At 32.9% G+C, this 21,340-nt stretch overlaps 3 protein-coding genes across 3 annotated transcripts; 1 reads left to right on the top strand and 2 right to left on the bottom strand.

Annotated features, from left to right (window-relative positions):
- Window positions 1-3,828: 3,828 nt before the first annotated feature.
- LOC123201296 (adenylate kinase 1, chloroplastic-like) lies at window positions 3,829-7,406 on the bottom strand. Its single transcript, XM_044616732.1, has 4 exons — window positions 7,021-7,406; window positions 5,564-5,704; window positions 4,835-5,107; window positions 3,829-4,263 (listed from the first exon to the last, which is right to left on the bottom strand). The coding sequence occupies exons 1-4, from the start codon at window positions 7,321-7,323 to the stop codon at window positions 4,120-4,122; spliced, it is 861 nt and encodes a 286-aa protein (XP_044472667.1). The 5' UTR covers window positions 7,324-7,406; the 3' UTR covers window positions 3,829-4,119.
- Window positions 7,407-9,340: 1,934 nt separating this feature from the next.
- On the bottom strand, window positions 9,341-14,244 carry LOC123201508 (pentatricopeptide repeat-containing protein At5g02830, chloroplastic). The gene is made up of 12 exons (XM_044617041.1): window positions 13,604-14,244; window positions 13,278-13,365; window positions 12,944-13,148; window positions 12,612-12,719; window positions 12,327-12,491; window positions 11,578-12,165; window positions 11,276-11,341; window positions 11,058-11,138; window positions 10,756-10,853; window positions 10,374-10,581; window positions 10,061-10,121; window positions 9,341-9,875 (listed from the first exon to the last, which is right to left on the bottom strand). The coding sequence occupies exons 1-12, from the start codon at window positions 14,187-14,189 to the stop codon at window positions 9,550-9,552; spliced, it is 2,580 nt and encodes an 859-aa protein (XP_044472976.1). The 5' UTR covers window positions 14,190-14,244; the 3' UTR covers window positions 9,341-9,549.
- Window positions 14,245-15,532: 1,288 nt separating this feature from the next.
- Window positions 15,533-19,184, top strand: LOC123201358 (zinc finger CCCH domain-containing protein 11-like). Its single transcript, XM_044616828.1, has 8 exons — window positions 15,533-15,942; window positions 16,113-16,197; window positions 16,297-16,437; window positions 16,732-16,820; window positions 16,996-17,184; window positions 17,305-17,435; window positions 17,529-17,631; window positions 18,733-19,184. Exons 1-8 carry the CDS (start codon window positions 15,772-15,774, stop codon window positions 18,904-18,906), a joined length of 1,083 nt encoding a protein of 360 aa, XP_044472763.1. The 5' UTR covers window positions 15,533-15,771; the 3' UTR covers window positions 18,907-19,184.
- Window positions 19,185-21,340: the final 2,156 nt, after the last annotated feature.

The raw sequence follows: 21,340 nt of genomic DNA, 5'->3' as shown, positions 1-21,340 counted from the left end.
TGGAATTTACTAGTGTTTAAAATATGGCGGAGAACAATGTCAAAGCATAATTTATAAATTTAAATAAAATGAATTTTTACTTCTTTTTTTTTTTATTTTTTGTAATTTTTCGAATGGCTGCAGTCAGAAACAGAAAGACGAAGAGAGTAAAAAAATGAGCGATGTCTTGCTTAGGGAAAATGGAGCAGAAGATACTAGGGGAATCGAAGGTTGGTGACGTGGAAAAAATGGAGGTGTTGAATGTTTCAGAAAATTCCAGGTAGGATTCTGAAAATTCCACGTGGCAAGAATATGGCGCCAGGATTTGCTGAGCTGGACTAAATCAAAAGCAGTGAGCTCGAGGGTGTTATTAAAATCTCTTCAGATCTTGGAGATCTGGTGAGTGACACGTGTCGACATTGGAGTGAGAGGAACAAACAATGGAGTGAAACGTCGTTTTGACGGACGTCAAATATCCAAAGCATCATAAAATTTTTGGTCGGCTTGTGAACAAGGTTTTCACAACCGGATCGAGATAAAAACCATTTTAAGTATTGATTTCAGTCAGATCGATTGAACCGTTTAGATCGATCGGTTGGACCGGAATTACAGTTTTATGTAAAAATATAAAAAAATTATGTCTAATTAGTAATTATATATATTTTACACAGTAAATTTTATACTATGCATAATTTTTTGTTTTCACAATTAACAAAATATATACATTATTAAACATAAATTTAATAAGTAATAACAATTAACTTTGCATCAAAACAAAACATATGCATTAAACAAATCTAATTCTACAAACACATGCATTATTAATTATTACAGCATATATACAACCATAGAAAACAATTATATCCAATATGAATAATATTATATGTACTTATTTTGTATATATAATTTTATACATATTTATATATATTAGCATATAATTTAATATTATTTTTATCCATCTATGTAAAATAGATAATTGTAAGTTATGATAAAGCAAAGTGTCTCTTCATGATTCACCAACCAAACAAAATGCAGCTCAACCAGACAAAAAATCAAACACAAGGTGGGCAAATCTTCACATGATATTCAACAAACACACAACCACAAGCCTCCCACAATTGAAATTGCTGAAATCAAACACCCACAGAATTCAACCGATCTCCAGTAATCATAAGCGAAAACCAATACAACTTCTATCCCAATTCAAATATAAAATCTAAAAGCACAACTGCATTCTCTTCCAATCTATGATTTCTGTGTTTGCTTCCTGCGTGGCTGCTAGAAGAGCAAGTCCGTGTTCCCCAGATGATCGCCAGTTTCTGGACACCACATCCAGCTCCATTTGTGCAGTCGTTGTTGCCTTTCCGACCACCACCATAGTGGCCTGACCATCATCCTTCGATCTTTGATACTCGTCATCCACCACGTCGTTGTTCCTTTGTCACGATAATTTAAGGTTTTACAATTGGGTTTTGTGGAACCCCCTAGACCGGTGGGACCACGGTTCAAGTTTGAACCAGAGGTTTAACCGCGGTTCAATCCGATTTTAACCTTATACCGATTCTGTCTTCAACAATGCTTGGCTACAGTAACGGTTCACGGACCAACCGGTTAGACCGGACGGTCCGCTCCGGTTTTTAAATCATTGCTTGTGAATCAAAGGAAGTCGTCACGGCGTTTGAAACTGCAAAAATTGGCAACACCATACCTTGCTGTCTCTGTGCCTGCGTGTTGACATTTGATTGGTTGCCAGTATCAAGGGGAAAATATCTAGGCGACTTGATACCGTGCGACTCGAACACATCCGGTCCGGTTAAGAACAAAAATCCAAATAGAAGAGTTTAGAAAATTAGGCTAAATAACAATTCCCACCCAAGTTTTGATAAATGACCTTACCACCCTTCAAATTTCGAAAAGCTAAATTATCATTCGTCATCCACTCTTATTATTGAATCTTTCAAATTTTTTTTTAGGAATAATTGATATATAAAAAAATATATCATTATAAAATTAAATAATTTTAAATTAAAGATAAAATAACACTTAATCATATGATAATATATCATTTATATACTCAAATTATATACAAAAAATATATACATATAAAATTACTCTAATTCTTAATATAAATATCAAATTACAAATATATTTTTACCAATTTTAAAATTTATCACTAAAACTATTAAAAATAACCTTTTAATAAATTTTTTGAGGGTATAATATCATTTTTAAAACTATTAAAAGACATGTTAAAATTTTAAAAACACTCTTTAACTTTCTTTCAAATCTCCAAAACCTCCTCTAATATTTTAAAAATTTATTTACCCCTTAACTTTTTTAAAAGAGAATGGAAAGAACAAAGAGACGGTAAAAAAAAAGTAAGAACGAAAAAAGAAAATATACTACTTTTAACATTTTTTTTCTTTACATATACCTTAAAAATTTCAGATCAAAACTTTTTAAATACGTCAATAATCTTGATAATTTCTCATTCTTCCCACGTAAAAATAAATTACAATTTTTGAAAGAAAATAAAAAATAACCGGAGTCAACACAACTATACAACTATAAACAATAAATAAAGATTTCAAATGTTACTAATATTTATACTTTTAACGTTTCTCCGATTTCCTAATAGATGTTAGATTTACAACATTTTTCAAAACATTCAAGTAAATTCAAGTTAGTTTAGACCGGCTTTGTATCAATCTGAACACAATCCAATTCATTTTTAAGTTATACTAAATTAATTCAAACTAAATTTTGTGTAAAAATAACTCAACCCTAACTCAGATTTTTTTTTCATATGCTGTGTAGACAAGTTAATGGAACGTGTCTACACAGCCTCAACTTTCCGTGACAATCATATTATGGCTCTCTTTAAATTGGCATACCCACGACTCTTTCTTTTTCTCTGGCTAATAAAAGAAGATGCTGTTTCATTTACCTGCTTACCAGCCCTTTCTGTAGTACTCTATCGCTTATTCTACCACCAAAATCCTCACATATTATAATTGAAATTGCTAGCCAGAACTTTTCTTCAGATACATTGCTTTGATTCGACATATTGGAGTCTCACTAAGTTTCATGTAAATGTGTGGGAATGTCTATCTTGATTGCTACTCTCACAATCAAGAGCTGGTTGTGCTTCCCAATTAATGTATGCAGCTGTGTTAACTTACTGTCTGGCAAACTATAGCCAACCAGCTCGGCCAGCTGCAATGGTAATTTTCTAATTTAGGGTTCATGTAAATGTGTGGGAATGTCTATCTTGATTGCTACTCTCACAATCAAGAGCTGGTTGTGCTTCCCAATTAATGTATGCAGCTGTGTTAACTTACTGCCTGGCAACTATAGCCAACCAGCTCGGCCAGCTGCAATGGTAATTTTCTAATTTAAGCAAACATGTACATCCAATTTTGAGTATCTAATTGGATATCCTGATAATGTGTTACCGTGTGATTGAGTAATTTTGAATCAAGGATAAAATAACACTAAATCACATCATAACACGTCATCTAAATATTCAATTAAATACTCAAAACTGAGTACACATAACATTACTCTCTAAAGATAAAAGTAGAAACTGCATCATATAACAGAAGACAACACATAAACAATTTCAAAAGGAACTATGACATCCACAACACAATTTTCAGGATATTCCTATAATATGAGGGCAAGATTCCATCAAGTTTCATTAATTGTCTTGCAGGTATTCCAGCTCTAAACTTTTGAATGTGGCATCGGCATTAAGGGGGGAAAAAAAACAATGCAATTCTATATGCGTGATAAATGTTACATCAATACAATATTGTTGTAAGTTATAACAACAGCAACACAGTATCATTATATAAATCTCTGCTATCAGAATTCTTGATTTGTTACCATAAGAAGAGAGGTGATGAAAACTCCCTCTGACAATTCCGTTACAAAAAAGCTCTTTGTAATATGAAAATACAGTTAGCCTAACAAGGCGTCGTTTGTGATCTAATAAATGGTTAGATCTTAATTATTTTAAATCAACAAAGGGAATAATATTTCTTTATCTTCCTCATGCAAAATTGACGAGCATGCAACATTTTTACATGCAAAGAATAACAAGACTTACTATTAAGAGTACATTAAGTCTCTAATAGTTTATGCCACAGCAGACTGCTTCTCCTCATGGTCATCGAGATTTAGAGCCTCCAGCAACTTTGGCCAGGATTCAGGAATTCCTCCTGGCAGATCAAATTCCAACAATTTTCCTCGACTGCGGTAGAAATCTTCCACAGGCTGACTCTGCAGGCACAATGGGGCAGAAAATTAGGGTAATTAGCAGAACTCCAAACTGTATGGGAACATAATCAATCACTATATATCCACATGATATGAGCAAAAACCATCTGCCACCTCAAATATAAACAAAGAAGTGCAGCTAAATTTGTAAGAAAACATTATTTCCTGATAGAATAATTTGAATCTATTGATAATGCACACAAAAAGCTTGACTACAGATACCCAAAAGGAATATGCTGATGAAGAAGCAATGCTTTGCTCACACACAAAAAAATGGTTAAAAGTAAAAACCAATTCCAATCCATTAAACAAACAAAAGAATGGAATGCTTACAAATTTCTATGTATTTGCGTATGTTCTCAATTTAAAGGATATATAAATGAGAATCTTTGGTCAAAAAAGCATACTACACTATCCATACAACTATCCAATAAAATCTAAATACATATACAGTTTTTTCAAAGTTTTCCAATCATAGTAACAGGTGAAAGAAAGAAATAATAAATGCATACATCACAAAATTTTAGTAGATGGTCATGAAGCTGGCCAAGATTTTTTGTAAACAAAATGGTACCTTTTCATTGTATACACGAAGACGTGCTTTCACCACTTCTTCAGTATCATCTTCCCTAGTGATAAGCTTTGATATACAATGGGATGGGGGAAGAAGTGGAGCCATGCTAATATCCGGCTTACCATTTTCACCCTTGATGTTAATAGAAGCCACATTAAAATTTCCCCCACATTGACTGCACATTCTCCTTCCAAGACATTTCTCAAGTAAGATATCTTCCCACAACTTCAAATTTACAACCAAATCAATATCGGTTACTCCTTCCAGTATTTCCTAAACACACAGACAAACAAGCAATCTGAGCATTAACTAGATGATACAACTACAGGGGGGGGGGGAACAAAAATAACACAGAGACCCATTGGGCCAACAAAAGTGGGATCACAAAGAGTTTCAAAGTTAAGTCCATTGTGTTAGAGGCAGTATCTGTTACAGACAAAAGCATGAAGCACATCACTTTGTCAGTACTTACAATTGGAGAATGTCATAAACAAGTAATATATTCTAATTAGGAGCATCAAGTTTCATAATACCATCAAACATTTCCGAGTTGAACAACCAACTCGTCTTGGGATTAGAAGAGTATAAAATCACATGGGTGATCTAATGGGAGTACTAGAAGCATAATTGGCCAATCCAAGAAAACGAGGACCACAGGTTTGAAACCAGATGAGATTTTACATAGCAGAAAGCAAAAAAAAAGGTCTTCATTCAGTGAAAGATACTCACTGCTTGTTTCACTGTTCGAGGAAAACCGTCAAGGATAAAACCTGATTCCCCCTTAGCTTCGCCAGCCACAAGTCTCTTGGACAGTAGGTTAAATATAATTTCATCTGAAACCAACTTACCTTGGTTTACAATCTCAGCAAGCTGCAGAAAAGAAAAGAGAACATGAAACATTTCAGTAAAATAAAAAATAACAACACATAAGAGCACACTTGGACTGAAACTATTACATTTAAAATGTCAAAAGTCAAATAGTTATCACTGAAAATGAAAAAATTGGGGCCTATGCTACAGTTTTATGAAAATAACCAACTACAATCTGCACATTTACCAGGGAACAATATCCACTAAGTAAGACCATGTAGTGCCATTCCTAAAGCCTAAACACATGAATGGTAATTGTTGCATACCAAATGCCAGATCAACATAAAGTGTGAAAAAAATTAGTCATTTTAGCATAGAGAACCTAAAACATCATAGCACTTCTATAGAAGTTAAAAAAAATACTTAAAAGAGGTTACAATCCAAAAACCTGAGAAAGAGATTGAGAGAAACTAAAATCCATAAACCAATAAGTGAAGATAGCATAGTTCATAATGCTCCGGTACCATCCAACAAGCAACTATAAATACACGTTTAATCTGCTGGGAATTAACTAACATTAAAATCTCAACTAAGCCTTTTTTTAGTTTCCTTTGGCAGACTATTAATTTGTTGGATTAGAGTAGAGGCCACCAAAAGAAATTCAATGCCCAAAGCATAAGTTCCATAAGAGAGGTACCCAAACTCCAAAAGGTGATATTCAGGAGCACAACTTCAAGGAGTCCACCACAAGGTCACACCAAAATGAGTTGCCCACAGAATCTAAGTCCAACAAAAGGTAGCACCAAAGGACCCAAAGTAACACTAAAATGTCAAATAAATTTCCAAAAAAGTAGTACTTTCTTTGTCTTGAAGAGCCACTAGAAAGAGGTTTAGAGGTGCATACCAATAAAATTTATATACAAACAGTTGGGTCAAAATATGTCAAAGAATTACTAGCTGATAACAAAAGTGTAAAACCTCTCACTCCCACCTCAAATAACTGAAGTTCTCACTTGAGAGTAAAAAAGGTTTAACCAAAACACTACTGGCTCCTCTATTGTGTCCTTAAAGGCAACTGAATTGAAACCCAGATTACGTGATAGCCCAGATATGACTTAAGTGTAACTATGATGAAACCAAAGTACAATCACCAGATAAACAACATTGTTTGTAATATTTTTACTAGTTTTACTAAGAAAATTATCATTTCTTTTAGCAGATCTGAAGTCCAAAAGAGATAGATATCATAAGTTCAACTTCACAACACGACTACACACACTGTTCCACACACACACACACACACACACACACACACACACATATATAATTGAAACGGTGGCGGAAATTAAAAGATCATAATCAAATAAATAAATAACCTGGCGAGACGTGGGGCCAGAGGAGGCGAGTTCTTCGCGAACAAGATCACCAGTGGAGATATGAGGGACACCGAGAAATTTCGAGAGACGACTGGCGTAGGTGCCCTTGCCAACGCCTGGACAACCTAGAAAAATCCACTGGACATTCCTGTCCCTGGGATCTTTACGCGTGAAATTGTAGATTGAAGGATAAGGATTGGGACCAGAGACCGCAGCTGAAGAAGAAGAGTAAAAGCAGAGAGCTTCGGTTAGTTTAGAAAATGAAAGTGAAGAGGGTTTTGTAAAGCGTGTTAAGGCTGCCATTGTTTTCAGTTTCACAGATTAGAGAAAGCGGCAGCCGCTGAAGGTAAATAGGGCAAACCTGATTTTGCTCATTTTCTTTCTCTTTTTTTTTTAAAAAATAATTAATATATAATAAGAAGGAAATGGTCCGCTCTGGTCATCAAACTGTTTTGATGTTTTCAGTTTTAATCTTTGAAATAGTCCAATAATAAAAATAATAAGAAGGAAAATTAATTAAAAATACCGCAATTCAAGATATCTAATTAAAATTAACCAATTTTTTGGCTTTAAATGGAATAAAAAAACATTAAATTCATTTCCAAAACAAATTCCAACCATTTCAATCGATTTAAAAAAAAGGGTTAGTTTATTGCTTTTACCATGTTTAAATATTTTGTAGTTGATTTATCATGTCTAGAGCTCAGGTTTTACCGGTTGACTTTATGGGAGCCTTTTGTTCCAGTTTTTTAAAATTATCTTGATAATTTATATTTTATTTATTTTGTTAGTTTGTCAATAATAAAATATTATAGTAATTTTTTATTATCAATGCTATCGAGGTAATTTTGATTTTATTATAATTATATTATTATTTATGAATTTTTTAACATAAAAATAAATTTATTTTTAATTAATATAAAAAAATATTTAAAAATAATTATATTCAAGACATTTAAGTAAAATGATTTATTAGTAATCTTTTATTACCTTTAATCAAACACAACAATTATTTGTACTTATCAAATTTTATCAAACATAGTAATCATTTATACACAGTAATCTTCTAAGTATTCTATCTTCAAGGTAATTTTTCTATTTTGATAACAAAATATTACCCAAACTAAATATTTCATATATATAAACTAATTTGAACCTCTTGTATTTTTCATGAAATTCATTAATGTATCTATGTTAAAATAAGTATCGAATCGATTAATGGTAAAATCGAATTTGAAAATATGTGAAATAAGATAATTTAGATCACCACGTGTGATTTGTAATCATCATGTGAATCATCCGTGGTGAAGGTAAGAGTTTTATTTTTTATATTTCCTAACCACTCGTTACCCCCGCATGGTGGGGGTTTTAGAATATTTTTCATCATGTGTGAGATATATGATATGAAGATGGTATCTGTGGTGAAATTTTCTGCTATTTCCCACCATGCAAGAGAGGGGGGCATCTGCTCTGGAGTTTTTTGGATAATTTTTCACCACGTGTGTTTTATGTAATATGTGAAACATGTAGAGTGGAGGTTACTATCTACTAATATGAGGGGGTTTACAATATTTTTCATTTGAAAGGTAAATGATATTTTTCAGTTTGTGGTGAACACAATTGTGAACCATGCCAGACCATATTCCACGCAGCCTGCGGTGCCTAGCCATGGCAATCTTATGATGTGGTTTGAAGGCTGCATAATTGTTGAGTAATCTCTGATCAATGATTTGAAGATCAAACCGAACCGGCTGGTTCAACCGGTTAAACTGGGAATTGATATCAAGTCTAGTTCGGATAATATAAAAAAAATCGATTTTGCTATTGAGTTAATCAAACTCAGTTAAAAACTAGATTTGATTGGGTTTGATTTTTGATTTTTTTTTTTAAATTTTAATTATTTTTAAATAATTTGATTTTTTTTTTTCTCTAGTTGAACCAATCGAACTATGAACAAATGAGACAATTGGTTTGATCACTGGTCTGGTTTTAAAAACATTGTCTCTAATGTTTACTCAACAATGAAGTTAGCAATAACATTGATTGCAATCTTATATTGTCCATTGTTATATTCCCTTGAATTCGTATGCCCATCAAAGATTAATAAAACTATGTGTACCTAGTTTGAGTACACATAAAGTAACACTTAATTACATGATGATATACGCAAGTGTTTATCTATTTATGTATTCAAAATAAATGCACATAACATTACTTATAAAAAATATAGGTCTTTGATGCTTTCTTATTTTTATTGGTCATGTCACAAAGAAATTGAATGATTTGAAGGGCAAGAGTAATGTAATTTGAAGGCCCAAGATGAACAAATGGAAAGAACTTATCTTATTATGCTCTACGGCTACTACTTACATTACATTTGACATTAACTTATGTCTCATGGCAGATTCATCAGTAGACAGGATTATTTAGTTATATTCATCTGAAGAAATTACAGTAAAATTGAATAGAACTTGTAGAAAATTGGCTAAAAAATTTTACACAAATTTGGCATTTGTACATGCAACATAGTTACCTTGTAGAGGCACCTGTTCTCCTCTGCAACCAACACTGCAATGATTTCTTTGTCACCTTCAACCTTTGTAGAATTGCAGGTCTCCTAGTTGAAGATCTGAATTTCATGTGTAATCTTCCTAGGATTTCTTCCGATGTAGGATCTGAATCAAGAGGATTATCAAGTGCAATTGTAGGTCTATCCAGCGAGACGTTGATGCCCAGATCACTCTGCAGAAGTTCAGTTATTGCATCTTTCACCTCGAAGTCCTCATTCTTGGCTGGATTTACACCTACCTTATTGGGTCCTAAGATGATCAACATGTCATCTTTGACGGGAATCCCTGCAATCAGATTCAGAATCGATGTGAGTAATTGAGAGCGGCAAATTTCTGAATGTCAAGACATTTCTTTTAAACTCATGTTACCATTTTTTACCACAGTTGTAGTCTGCTAAAATTGCAAAAATTGAGGGAAGATGTTTACTTGCTCCCTTTTTAATGCATGCTAATTAAGAAGTAACTCATACCTAGTGAATGGTTCTCGTTGATCATCCTTAGAACTGCAAGAACGACAATCCGGGCTTCAATCTGCCAGAACATATTACGGAAGTTCAGATAAAATAGCAACATTAAATCAAGTTCTTGTGTGGAGATTCACCAGAGGAAAAATGAAAGAAAAGTATAAAAAGCTGCAAAATTTGAAATAACATCTCTAATGGCATCATTGCTATTGTTGCATCCATGTAAAATTTTGTATGCTAACATCACTCCATAAACCAATATAAAAAGAGTTAACAATGCTCCAATTCCAAAACAGGCTAATATGTACCATACGGTTACCTTTGTTAGACCACGTAGATCAACTGTTAGTTTGTCCGTGGTGCACTTTTGTAAGTGTTCTGCTACTTTTTCAAGCAACAGGCTCTGGGGTCTTAAGTTGGTTCCTTTGCTTGAAGTGAGGCCTTTTTGGCTCTGATTGTTATGTTGTATCACTCCTTCACACCACTCCTCAATCAATTCCTTGAGGTAGTGATCATTGGATTTGAACCTGCAATTTAACATTTGTGTCTTAGCCTATCTACCTTGTGAATTTTTGGATTTCCAACCGTCATATGTGCATATGCATTGCCAGGCTGACACAGAAGCAAGATAGTCCTATTTATAAATTCTTAATTCCATCAAATATCGCCATTATATAACAATGGTGTCTTCTTTTATTTACCCTGCTTTCCGCATATCCTGATATACAGCCAGACATTGTTGCACTTCATGTAAGGAACCATATCTACTTCGGGCCCTTAAAAGTGTATTATACGTCACCTGGAAAAAACAACTTCTGAGAATTATACATGTTGAATTGAACTGAAAATTCCCATCATGTTAATTAACTTAATGCTTATTATAATGTTTTCAGGAAAAGCACAGTAATTTCAAGGTGAAGAATGAAAATATACAAACTTAAAATTTTCCTAGTAAAGGAATTATGTAGGATAAAAGAAAGACATATATCAAGTATGAACATACCAAATTCGGCTGTATCTGATACTGTTTCATTTCGGTAAATAATGAAAACGCCAACTTAAAATTTTTATTTTTCACACAAACCTGTGAAGCACAGAGCGTAACCAATCAGCACCTTGTGCTAGTCAATATGAGATAAGGGGATGCCAACTTATCAAGCATGTTTTAAGAACAATAATCATAAACAGTCTAGTTTTGTGAGACTAAAAATAACTTCACACCTTGATAGCTGTGGTATATGCGACAACATCAGGATTGATTCCAGCCTCACGCATACTATTCAGAATCTGCATTGAACGAAAACAAGTATGTTGTTAAATTATATCATCAAATCCCTTTCTTGATAAATTGAGAAAGCCTTCATTGAAATACATGGACAAAATTAACCACAAATATTGGAGGGGGAAAACCAATAAGAAATGGTTCAAAATGCTCATGCATATGGATTGTAATTCAACTAGTGGCCACAGAAATTTCCATAAAAACATGTAAAAGTTATGTTAAAATGAAAAACATGTCTCACCTGGACAGCACCTTCTACGTTGCCCAATCCTCCACAAGTATCAATCAAAATTGACCAGCTTATATGATTAGGGGACAGATCCGCTGTTCTCATCTCATCCATCAGAGCTTTAGCACGATAATAATCAGTACCACAGGCCTTCATCATAATATTGTATGTCGTAGTTGTGGGTCTAAAAGGAAACCTCTTGGCAAAGCTTAAATGATGTGGCTTAGATACAAAACTGTGTGTACCACTAACAAAATGATTCTGTTTTGACTCTGTACTTAAATTGCTATTGCCATTGCAATCTTCACAAAAAGTCTCCTGAACCAAACTTTGTTTCCAGGAATAGAAGAGACGAAAAGCTCTGTCATACTGGCAAGCCTCAACACAAGCTTGTAAAAGGATGTTGCAACACTGTGAATTTGGTTCACAGCCAGCCAGAAGCATATCATCAAATAAATGAAGTGCCTGCTCTACAAGACCAGCATTGGCACAAGCATTAATCAATGACGACCATGTAACTGTATTAGGAGTAACACCAGCAGATAGCATGTCTTCTTTAATTTCTAATGCCATTTGCCACAATTTTGCATCTGCAAAAACCTGGGAAATTGATGCAAAGGTTATGAATGTATAACAGAAAGCTTCAATAGATAAATCTCCATGCCTACTGGCATTAAGGAACACAAAAAAGGTAAGAAGAGGACAACAGTCATGAGATTTAAAGGAGAGAGAGGCATTCTAGTTGATTCCACGTAAGTAACCTTTACTATTGTGCTATAAGTGAAGACATCCAACTTCAGCACTCCTTTCGATTCCAAATGCTTTACTTCCCTATATATTTCTTGTGCCAATTCAACCCTTCCAGCAATACAACAAGCCTTCAAGAGGATATTGTAAGATGTCATATCTGCCACGATGCCAAACTCCTGGAGATATGAAGAATAAATGTCCAAATTTATTTTACTGGCACAAGTCCAATAGGAATTTTATTCATTCAAATTTACTTCACACTCAAAAACTAATAGAGATAGAGAGAGAAGCATTACTTTCATATTCTTGTAAACCTGTAATGAGAAATTCAGATCATGGGCATTCACATTCATGACACTGTTGAACACATATATATTCAGGGCAATCTTCTGACTTAATAACTCCTGCAAAAAACCGTGTAAATGAAATCATACGTCTCAATTGCAGCAAAAGAACATGTGAACATATCAAAAACAAGGCTTTACTCAATCATGCATTAGGGCTAGTAATTAGCCTGCAGTCTGCAGAAGCCCTCAACAAGGAAACCTAAATCCTAAACTGTAAATATGACATTTATAAGTCATCTTGAAAGACCTCAAAAAAATAGTAAGATCACTGCAACAATTACCTCATAAATATTCCTAGATTGCATGTCGTCACCACAGAGACCACAAATATCAATGATTGTTCGACATATATACATATTAGGACCAATCAAGTTTTTCTTGGATGCTTCATATACTGTCAAAGCAGAAATCAAATCCCTTTGCTTTCCAAATTCACAGATAATGGTACAGAACAAAATATGTGCATGTGGAAGCATGCTTGCATACCTGCATTACATCATAAATAAAAACTCACAAATAAGTCAGCACAAATCAGTTGAAAGTATGGTTGACTACCTTGTAACAAAAATTAAAAATCAAATAAAAGTTATGCTGTCAACAAACCAATAATCATACCTTATTGCCAAATTTGTGTCACGTTTATCAACACAAAACTTTACAACACGGGATGAGTCCCCCAGTTCTTTGATAGGAAATCGAAACCCTGAACTAAACAGAAAAAAACTCATCCATCATCCAATTTCAAGCTTAGCAAAATGTAAAGCTGGCTTCTTAAATTTGTGGTATGATTTGGTATTCATATTGATGATTTCAAATCATTTTTTTCACTAAAACCCAAAATCCCCAAACCCACCAAAAAAATTGTTTCTTAAAGGCATTATCAGAAAAAAAAAAAAAAACAGCTACTATAAGCAAATTCCACTGACATATTATCGTATTACCTGCAAGAGTGTCAATTAAGTCAACAAATTTCTCCACTTCACCACACTCCACCATTTTTTCACACTCTTTTTTAAGAAAATGGAAAGAATTTCCATCAAACAGCCTCAATGGAGCAACACCGAGCTTCTCCACTTTCTTGAAAACCTCAGCGACACAATGAATTCTCCCTTCTAAAAGGCTCCTCATAATCCCACGAGAGACCAACTCAAAACTCAACAAAGAAACAAACTTTGAGCCACTGCCACTCGAAACAACACTCTCCACAATCATAGCAAACTCCTCAAATCTCCCATCCTCCGCCAGCTTGGATGCCAAGTCAGCATAATACTTGTGCTGGGAAGTGAAGTCCAACCTGACGCTAGAGAGAAGAGGCGCGTGAGAAGAATGGACGGTGGATGGTGGTGGAGGAGTATTATTGGAGGGAGAGTGCTCGGTAATGGAGTACTTGGACTTGGGATTAGGTTTGGGTTTGGCTTTTGGCCTGATGCGGCGGCCGTGGTGGGCTTGGTGCGGCGGCGGTGCGACAATGGAGGATGAGGTGGTGGTGGTGGTGGTGGTGGTGGTGGTACCAAGAATGAGTCTCATTCTCGGCCAGTCGATGGAAACGCGAAGCAGTGTCGGGTCTTGATTTTATGGAATTTTTTTTTTTTTAAGGTGGGTTGAAATTCAGAGGTCGTTAGATGGGATGAGGATTTTGTCAACTATAAGGGTATTTTGGTCGAATCAGAAATTCTGTTTCTGTATTTCCCTCCCAATAATAACTGATATTTGAAAACCAAAGCTACCATCCTATGCAAAATATAATAATTATTGTTATAAACATAATTTTTAAAGATAAATAATAATATATATAAATAATTAATTAAAAATAAAATAATATTTAATTATATAACAACATATTATTATTTGTGTATAAAAATTATATATATAATATTATTAAAACATAATAAAGTAAATAAATTATATGATTAAATGGTCTAACTATATACTTAAGTTGTATGCATATAGTTTTTACTCTTTGGAATTATCTAAGGCCAAAGAACTTATTCCCACCTAAAGTATCATGTTTTTCTAGTATCTCCTCTTAATTATGAAAATCTCAAATATTCACCCATAAAAGATTAAGTCTATTAGTTTCAAGAGTAAAATCATCATTTTATTTGTAATATTAAAAATAAATTAAAATTTAATCTCTTTTTTTTCTAAACTGTAAAAACTAAACATTTGCCCCCTAGACCAAATTTTAAAAAATGACATTTCTCTCCTACAGTTTAATTTTCAATCTTTGACGTAATTATCAACGATAAAGAGTCTTCGACACATTATCATAATTCAATGATTTCTCTCTTCTTTTTTGGAACACTGATTGATGAAGATCTTGTCTAAGAAGACGATGACAAAAATCTTATCTTCATCTGAGAAGACAATTATCTTTGTCTTAGAAAACAATCATCTTTCTAGATGAGATCTTCGTCAATTAATATTCCAAAGGAGAGAAAAGAGAGTGCCAAGGCATGGTGATGCATCGGAGACTTTTTATCACTGACAATGACATTAGATTTAATGATACAAATTAAAAATTAAATCTTAAGAGAAGAAATATCATTTTTTAAAACTTGATGTAAAAGGTAAACTATTAGTTTTTAAAGTTTAGAGAAATAAAAAAATTAAATTTTAAAAATTAGAGTTTCATTAATTTTAACCGTCAATAAATATATATTTAAAATTTCCAAAATTAAAAGTTAAAAAATGTAAGAAAACAGAATCCTTTGAATGGGAATAACTCATTGGGCCTATGCAAAAGTATACGCACGTAAAATTGCGGTTTGATATATACAATAAAATTTTGGAAAAAAGAATAAATTATTTAATTATTTTATGCAAAATAAATACGGGTGGCTGGTGACGGTATATCAGTAGGAAGCGGGGACAACGGGTGGATAAAAACCGATAGGACGAAAAAAGCCTCCGGAAATCAGCCACGTCATAAAGCACTAGGGATAGATTGGACAAATCACCCAAAACGCAGCTTCTCGATCCCGTCCGGTCCTAAATCAAAGCCTGACCGGGCAATCAATCTCAAAATCAAACCCTAACCTTCCAAATCAAATCAAACAATCAGTCGGGCTCAGCTCCTATAATTCTTCGAATTTGATGCTAATAAGAGATGCCTCCGAAGCAGCAATCAAAAGCAGAATTAGCGAAGAAGCAGAAGATCGTAGAAGACAAGACCTTCGGTCTTAAGAACAAAAACAAGAGCAAAAACGTTCAAAAATATGTTCAGAATATCAAGCAATCCGTTCAACCCAAACCCGACCCGTCGAAAGTTGCCGCTAAGGTTCGTTCATAATTCTCCGTTTTTATAACAAATGATCATCAATTGTTAATAGTTTTTGGCAAATTTTCAAGAAATTATGATGATATTCAAAATTCAGGCTGAGGCTTTTTAATTAGCATTTAAATTTATTGAATATGATGTTTTTTTAATAGAATGTATTATAATTTCAGAAAAAGAAGGAGGAAGAGAAGGCAAAAGACAAGGAGCTGAATGATTTGTTTAAGATAGCAGTTAGTCAGCCTAAAGTTCCCGTTGGTTAGTTTTATATTTTATATTTTTCTTTTAACTGGATTAGCAAGATATGGAGATTTTGTTTTACGCGTACAACTCCGTATTTGCTTAACATGTGACCAGGTGTTGATCCCAAGTCTATACTCTGCGAGTTCTATAAAGTGGGGCAGTGTGCAAAAGGTTTCAAATGCAAGTTCTCACATGACTTAAATGTTCAGCGGAAAGGGGAAAAGATTGACATTTACAGTGACAAGCGTGATCAAGGTTATTGTTTAAAAGATTTTATTTTGTTGGTTATTATTTGTTAGTTATTGATATATAGATTATAGCTTAAGAGTTCAGTGGTTCAAATCTCTTAGTGCCACTTCCTGTGGATATTAATTTCCATGGGTTATCTGGCTACTTAATCTCTTAGCGCCAATTGTAGTCCTCAGTTTCAAGCTCAATGAAACATGTTGAAAAAATTTTGTCATTATTATTTTTTTGTCACTCATATTGATATGTTTGCTAGCATTTGTTTTTCTTATTTGTGATCTTGGTGCTTCCTTTTTTTTTTAGGAACAATGGAGGATTGGGATCAGGACACTTTGGAGAAGGTCGTGGAATCAAAGAATAAAGATTATCAACAGAACAAACCTACTGATATTGTAAGGTTACTCCATGAAATTATTTCTGTACTATCTGTCCTCTATGAAAATTATTTTCAACTCCAAAATGCCTGTATATAGGCTTATACAATACAACAGAAGGTCATGGAGAGAATTAGAAAAGGCTGAAGTTTATAGTTGAGAAATAGCCTCATTCTCTTTGATTTATCTGCAGGTTTGTAAATACTTCTTAGAAGCTGTGGAGAAGAAACAATACGGATGGTTTTGGATATGCCCAAATGGTGGTAAAAACTGCCACTACAGACATGCTCTTCCTCCTGGATATGTTTTAAAATCTCAGATGAAGGCTTTGTTAGAGGAAGAGAGTGAAAAGATAACTATTGAGGAGGAGATTGAAAATCAGGTGAAAATTAGATTTTTCGGGATCTAGGTTACCTTTCTTTTAGTTGTGGCAGTATCTTTATTTTGTGTGATAGGTGACCCAAGCAGTGAAGCATCTAACTCTCTCTTTTTCTGCTACTAGCGTGCTAAAGTAACTTCTTCAACGCCCATGACTCCTGAGTTGTTCATGGAGTGGAAGAAAAAGAAGATTGCTGAAAGAGATGCTGGTTTGGCTGCACAGAGGGCAGAGAGAGCTAAGAATGACCGTATGAGGTAATTCCCTGTGTGCATGTGGATGTCGTGTATGTGTGTTTCCTAAATTTTTGGGTCATAGGTTATAACATGTGCTTTTCTATTTCTTTTCAGTGGGCGTGAACTCTTCCTGTCAGATTCTAGTGTGTTTGTGGATGATGCTGAGGCATATGAGAAGTACCAAAGAGGGGAAGAATCTGATACTGAGGAACAGAAGGTAATTCGATCACTTGTAACTACTGCATTTTTCTAAAAACTTTCAAACACTACACCTGCACTATTATTTCTTTGTAGACTTTTTTCTGTATGTAGAAAAAATAATTACCCTTGGTATGCAGTGATATACACACAGAGGAAAAAAAAAAAAGAAAAAAGAAATATCTCTGTTCACAAATTATCTAGATGGTCATGTGGCCAGACAATTCCTGTTAACTATTTTCTGTTCATCAATGTTCTAGAATTCATTACTCCCACAGATTGTGTAATGGCAAAATGGCTAGATAATAGCATACATTTTAACTGTTCTATAATTTCATTTACTATTAATCTTATTGATATCAATTTTGTAAGAATAGTTTTTATAAATCCCATGTGATGTGGCAGTGGCATATATTAGTGATACATGTAGCTTCTATGATTAAGTAGTCCATGATGTGTATTTCAAAAACAATGACACATTCAATTGGAAGGAGCCGTGGTGGTAACCTAATCTGTTATTTGAATAGTTGTTAAATGGTGATCTGCATCTATTACTGCTTTTGTAGCATGGACACAACTTCAAAGAAGTTGTCACCTGTCTGGCAATGGCATTATTTTGGACATCGGCTGATACATTAAAGAATATAGACAGACTAGAGTGATTTATTGCATTGCTGTTTCTCGTTTATTTTCATTTATTACAGTTTTTGAGTGGCAAATTGATAATATCTCTGATTCATTGAGAAATTTGAGGAAATGTTAAGATTTTGTTATGATAAAATTTTCCCAGGTTGGTTACACAATAATGTTGACTGTTAAACAGGTTCTTGGTTTCAGTTTACTTGAAATGTGTCAACATTAACAGCTTTGGGTTGCTGCTAGAAACTAAAGATTGGCAATGCAATTTAATGTGGCCTTTTGACTTTAATTGGGCAAAACTGTTGATAAAGAATATTCATGCAATTAAAACTGGTTTTTCATTGACGTTACTATATATTGTTGCTGGAACTTGAAAAAAGTTGTCAAAATGAATAATGTGTGATTGTTTCCAGTCATGAGTTGAAATCTCAATGGATCGGGTGTATTCTAATTATATCAAGTTTTGCATATTCAACTTTAGGTCAACAGCAATTCTGCTGGAGATGGACCAAGTACCTCAGCAAAAGCAGTTCAGGATGATGAAGTGCTTCCTGATGACGACGACGACGACGAGCTAGACATCGATGAGCTAAATGAACTGGAGGCAAGCTTAGCAAAGACATCAATCCAAATTCAGGAGCCTAGTAAAGACTGAATTTTGGGATAGCACAGAGTCTTCGGTCTTCATGCATTTTAATGTATTGAATTTATGATCCTGCTGTGAACTAGCTGTCCTCGCAATGATGATCATGAAGTTAAGCGTTAAGCTATTAGTCAATAAGCCACCCAGATAAGTTGCAACTTATAAGCATTACAGTACTGTGTCAGTAATGTCAAAATTCATAATGTTATCTTCTATTTATTTTATCAAAGTTTGTCAACAACGTTTTATTCAAGTGGTGGAAGAAGATGATGAATGTGATTGCTGCTTTACGAGTTTGTTAAAATTCCTTCTGGATATGTGATCTCAGCTGGAAAATTGGGCTTTATATTTCCAAATGGTTTTGTTCTCGTCTTCTTCATTCCTGGGTGAATTTGGATATCTGTCTTTGATCTTGTCAGAACACTAGCAGTACGAAAGGTTATTAATTAAAATAGTCATTTTTTAAAGGGCTAAAACAAAATTTATTATAACTCCTATTTTTATAATTTAATAAAATTTTATGCACAAATAATAACATATTATTATATTATTATATAATTATGTATTATTTTATCTCTAATTTAAAATTATATAATCATGTAGTAAATATATATAATATTTCTTTTTTATACCCATGACTAGACATGTCTAATGTGGTCATGCTATGCAGAAGAAGGCATGCCCCATGGGCGTACAATTTGCAATTTTATGTACTGTGTCAAACTCATGGGTTGTGCAGTCTATACTAGGACCTTAGGGTTTGTCATGTGGATTCAGTCAACATGACTTATAAAAAGAAATTATATATATATATATATTGAAAAATTGAACTATTAAAAATCTATAAAGACATGATCTAAGAGATTTTAGATCGTATCTCAGATTTTGTCTAACATGGCTCATAAGTCATGCCGAACTTGCCTTGGTACAGCCCATGCAGTGTATACCCATGAATATTAGATATAGTTTTGAGAAAACTATAGTAGTTTATATAAACTTAATTTTAAAAATTCTCTTTCATTTTCAAAAATCTCTTAGCCTATTTTGTCCTGTTTTCAATAAAAAATTTATAAATTAAAATAATAGTTTATAATTAGAAGATATTATTTTTTATTTTAAAATAATCTAATTAAATATTATTATATTAAATTATATAAATAAATTTATATATTTTATCCGTATATATATAATAATATTCAAAATGATTACATCTATTAAATCAACTCTCGTGCTTTTGAACAGAAATAACAAGAAAATACCTCATGGAGGAAATTCGGAAAAGTCAAAATGTTACGCGGGACATAATCCACTGAACAAGCAAAAACAGTTGGTTGTAGACAAAATGTTGGGTCGGAGCCAAACATTTCATGTCAAAATTGGACAACTGACAATTGTTATGGAATAGTGTTACACGCACATTTTTTTTAAATATATATATATATATATATATATATATATATATATATAGAATAAATTGGCATAATTAAAAAAAAAAATGTAGACTCTGTTTGATTGATTGTAATGATATGTCAAAACCGCAGCCGATAGCTTGACAGCGTCATTTGCCAACCAAACCAATCTTCTCATGATGTAGGGTATTAAAGCACGTGTAAGTATCATGCTTCATAAACAAGTCGATTTTGTTCATTGAACGGAGACTTCTCTTGAAACTATCGAGTCAGCCAAGCAATGAGTGCATGTCTAATTGGATTCCCAATTTTCAAATTAAACTCTCTATTTATATATATAATAATGATTATAAAGTTAACCATTCAAAATTTTATCCGTATAATATGATTATTTTGACTTTAAAAAAAATATTCCAATCAGAAAATAATTTTTTGTTATAAAAAAATAAATATATTTTATATATACTTAATTTTAAATAATAATTAGATATTTAAATAATATATTATCATATAAAAAAATAATTTTAAATTAAATATAAAATAATAAATAATCATATGATAATATATTTTTTATTTAACTAATTTTATATTTAAAATTAGATACATATAATATTATTATAAGATTTAATTATACTTATGATACGCTTTATAATATTCACATTAAAGAGTGAATATGAATTCATTCTTTTGAGTTGAATGTAAAATAATATGAGTATTCAGATATGATATGTTATCATGTAATTTATAATTCTTAATTTAAATAGTATAATATTTAATTATATAATAATATATTATCTGAGTATCTAATTAAGTACTTTAAACTGATTGCACGGGAGATTCCTAGGATAAAAGTTGTCCTCTCTACCTAAAGTCCAAAATTTAAGCATTGTTTTACCACCATACTCAAGCAGCTAAAAGCCATTTTCTTCATAAACAATCTATTTTTTTATCTCAGTAGACAATAGTTTATAATAATTAATTGACTTTTTTAAGCATAAAGTTTCAACCTTTAATCTGCATTAATATCTTTAATTATT

This window comes from Mangifera indica, chromosome 18, assembly GCF_011075055.1.
Source record: "Mangifera indica cultivar Alphonso chromosome 18, CATAS_Mindica_2.1, whole genome shotgun sequence".
NCBI lineage: Eukaryota > Viridiplantae > Streptophyta > Magnoliopsida > Sapindales > Anacardiaceae > Mangifera > Mangifera indica.
The sequence above is the reverse complement of the archived record's forward strand: the minus strand, read 5'-3'. Positions and strand labels throughout refer to the sequence as shown.

Bases quoted from the DNA above. Each gene is read 5' to 3' on its own strand.
- LOC123201296 (XM_044616732.1), bottom strand. From the start codon at position 7,323: ATGGCAGCCTTAACACGCTTTACAAAACCCTCTTCACTTTCATTTTCT. The intron at 5,108-5,563 runs GTGAGTATCTTT...CTGTGTGTTTAG, and splicing joins CTCGAACAGTGAAACAAGCA to GAAATACTGGAAGGAGTAAC. The intron at 4,264-4,834 runs GTACCATTTTGT...TTGTGCCTGCAG, and splicing joins TTCGTGTATACAATGAAAAG to AGTCAGCCTGTGGAAGATTT.
- LOC123201508 (XM_044617041.1), bottom strand. From the start codon at position 14,189: ATGAGACTCATTCTTGGTACCACCACCACCACCACCACCACCACCACC. The intron at 13,366-13,603 runs GTAATACGATAA...TGTTTAGTTCAG, and splicing joins CTTAATTGACACTCTTGCAG to GGTTTCGATTTCCTATCAAA. The intron at 11,139-11,275 runs GTGTGAAGTTAT...TGTGCTTCACAG, and splicing joins CATATACCACAGCTATCAAG to GTTTGTGTGAAAAATAAAAA.
- LOC123201358 (XM_044616828.1), top strand. From the start codon at position 15,772: ATGCCTCCGAAGCAGCAATCAAAAGCAGAATTAGCGAAGAAGCAGAAG. The intron at 16,438-16,731 runs GTTATTGTTTAA...TTTTTTTTTTAG, and splicing joins CAGTGACAAGCGTGATCAAG to GAACAATGGAGGATTGGGAT. The intron at 17,632-18,732 runs GTAATTCGATCA...ATTCAACTTTAG, and splicing joins CTGATACTGAGGAACAGAAG to GTCAACAGCAATTCTGCTGG.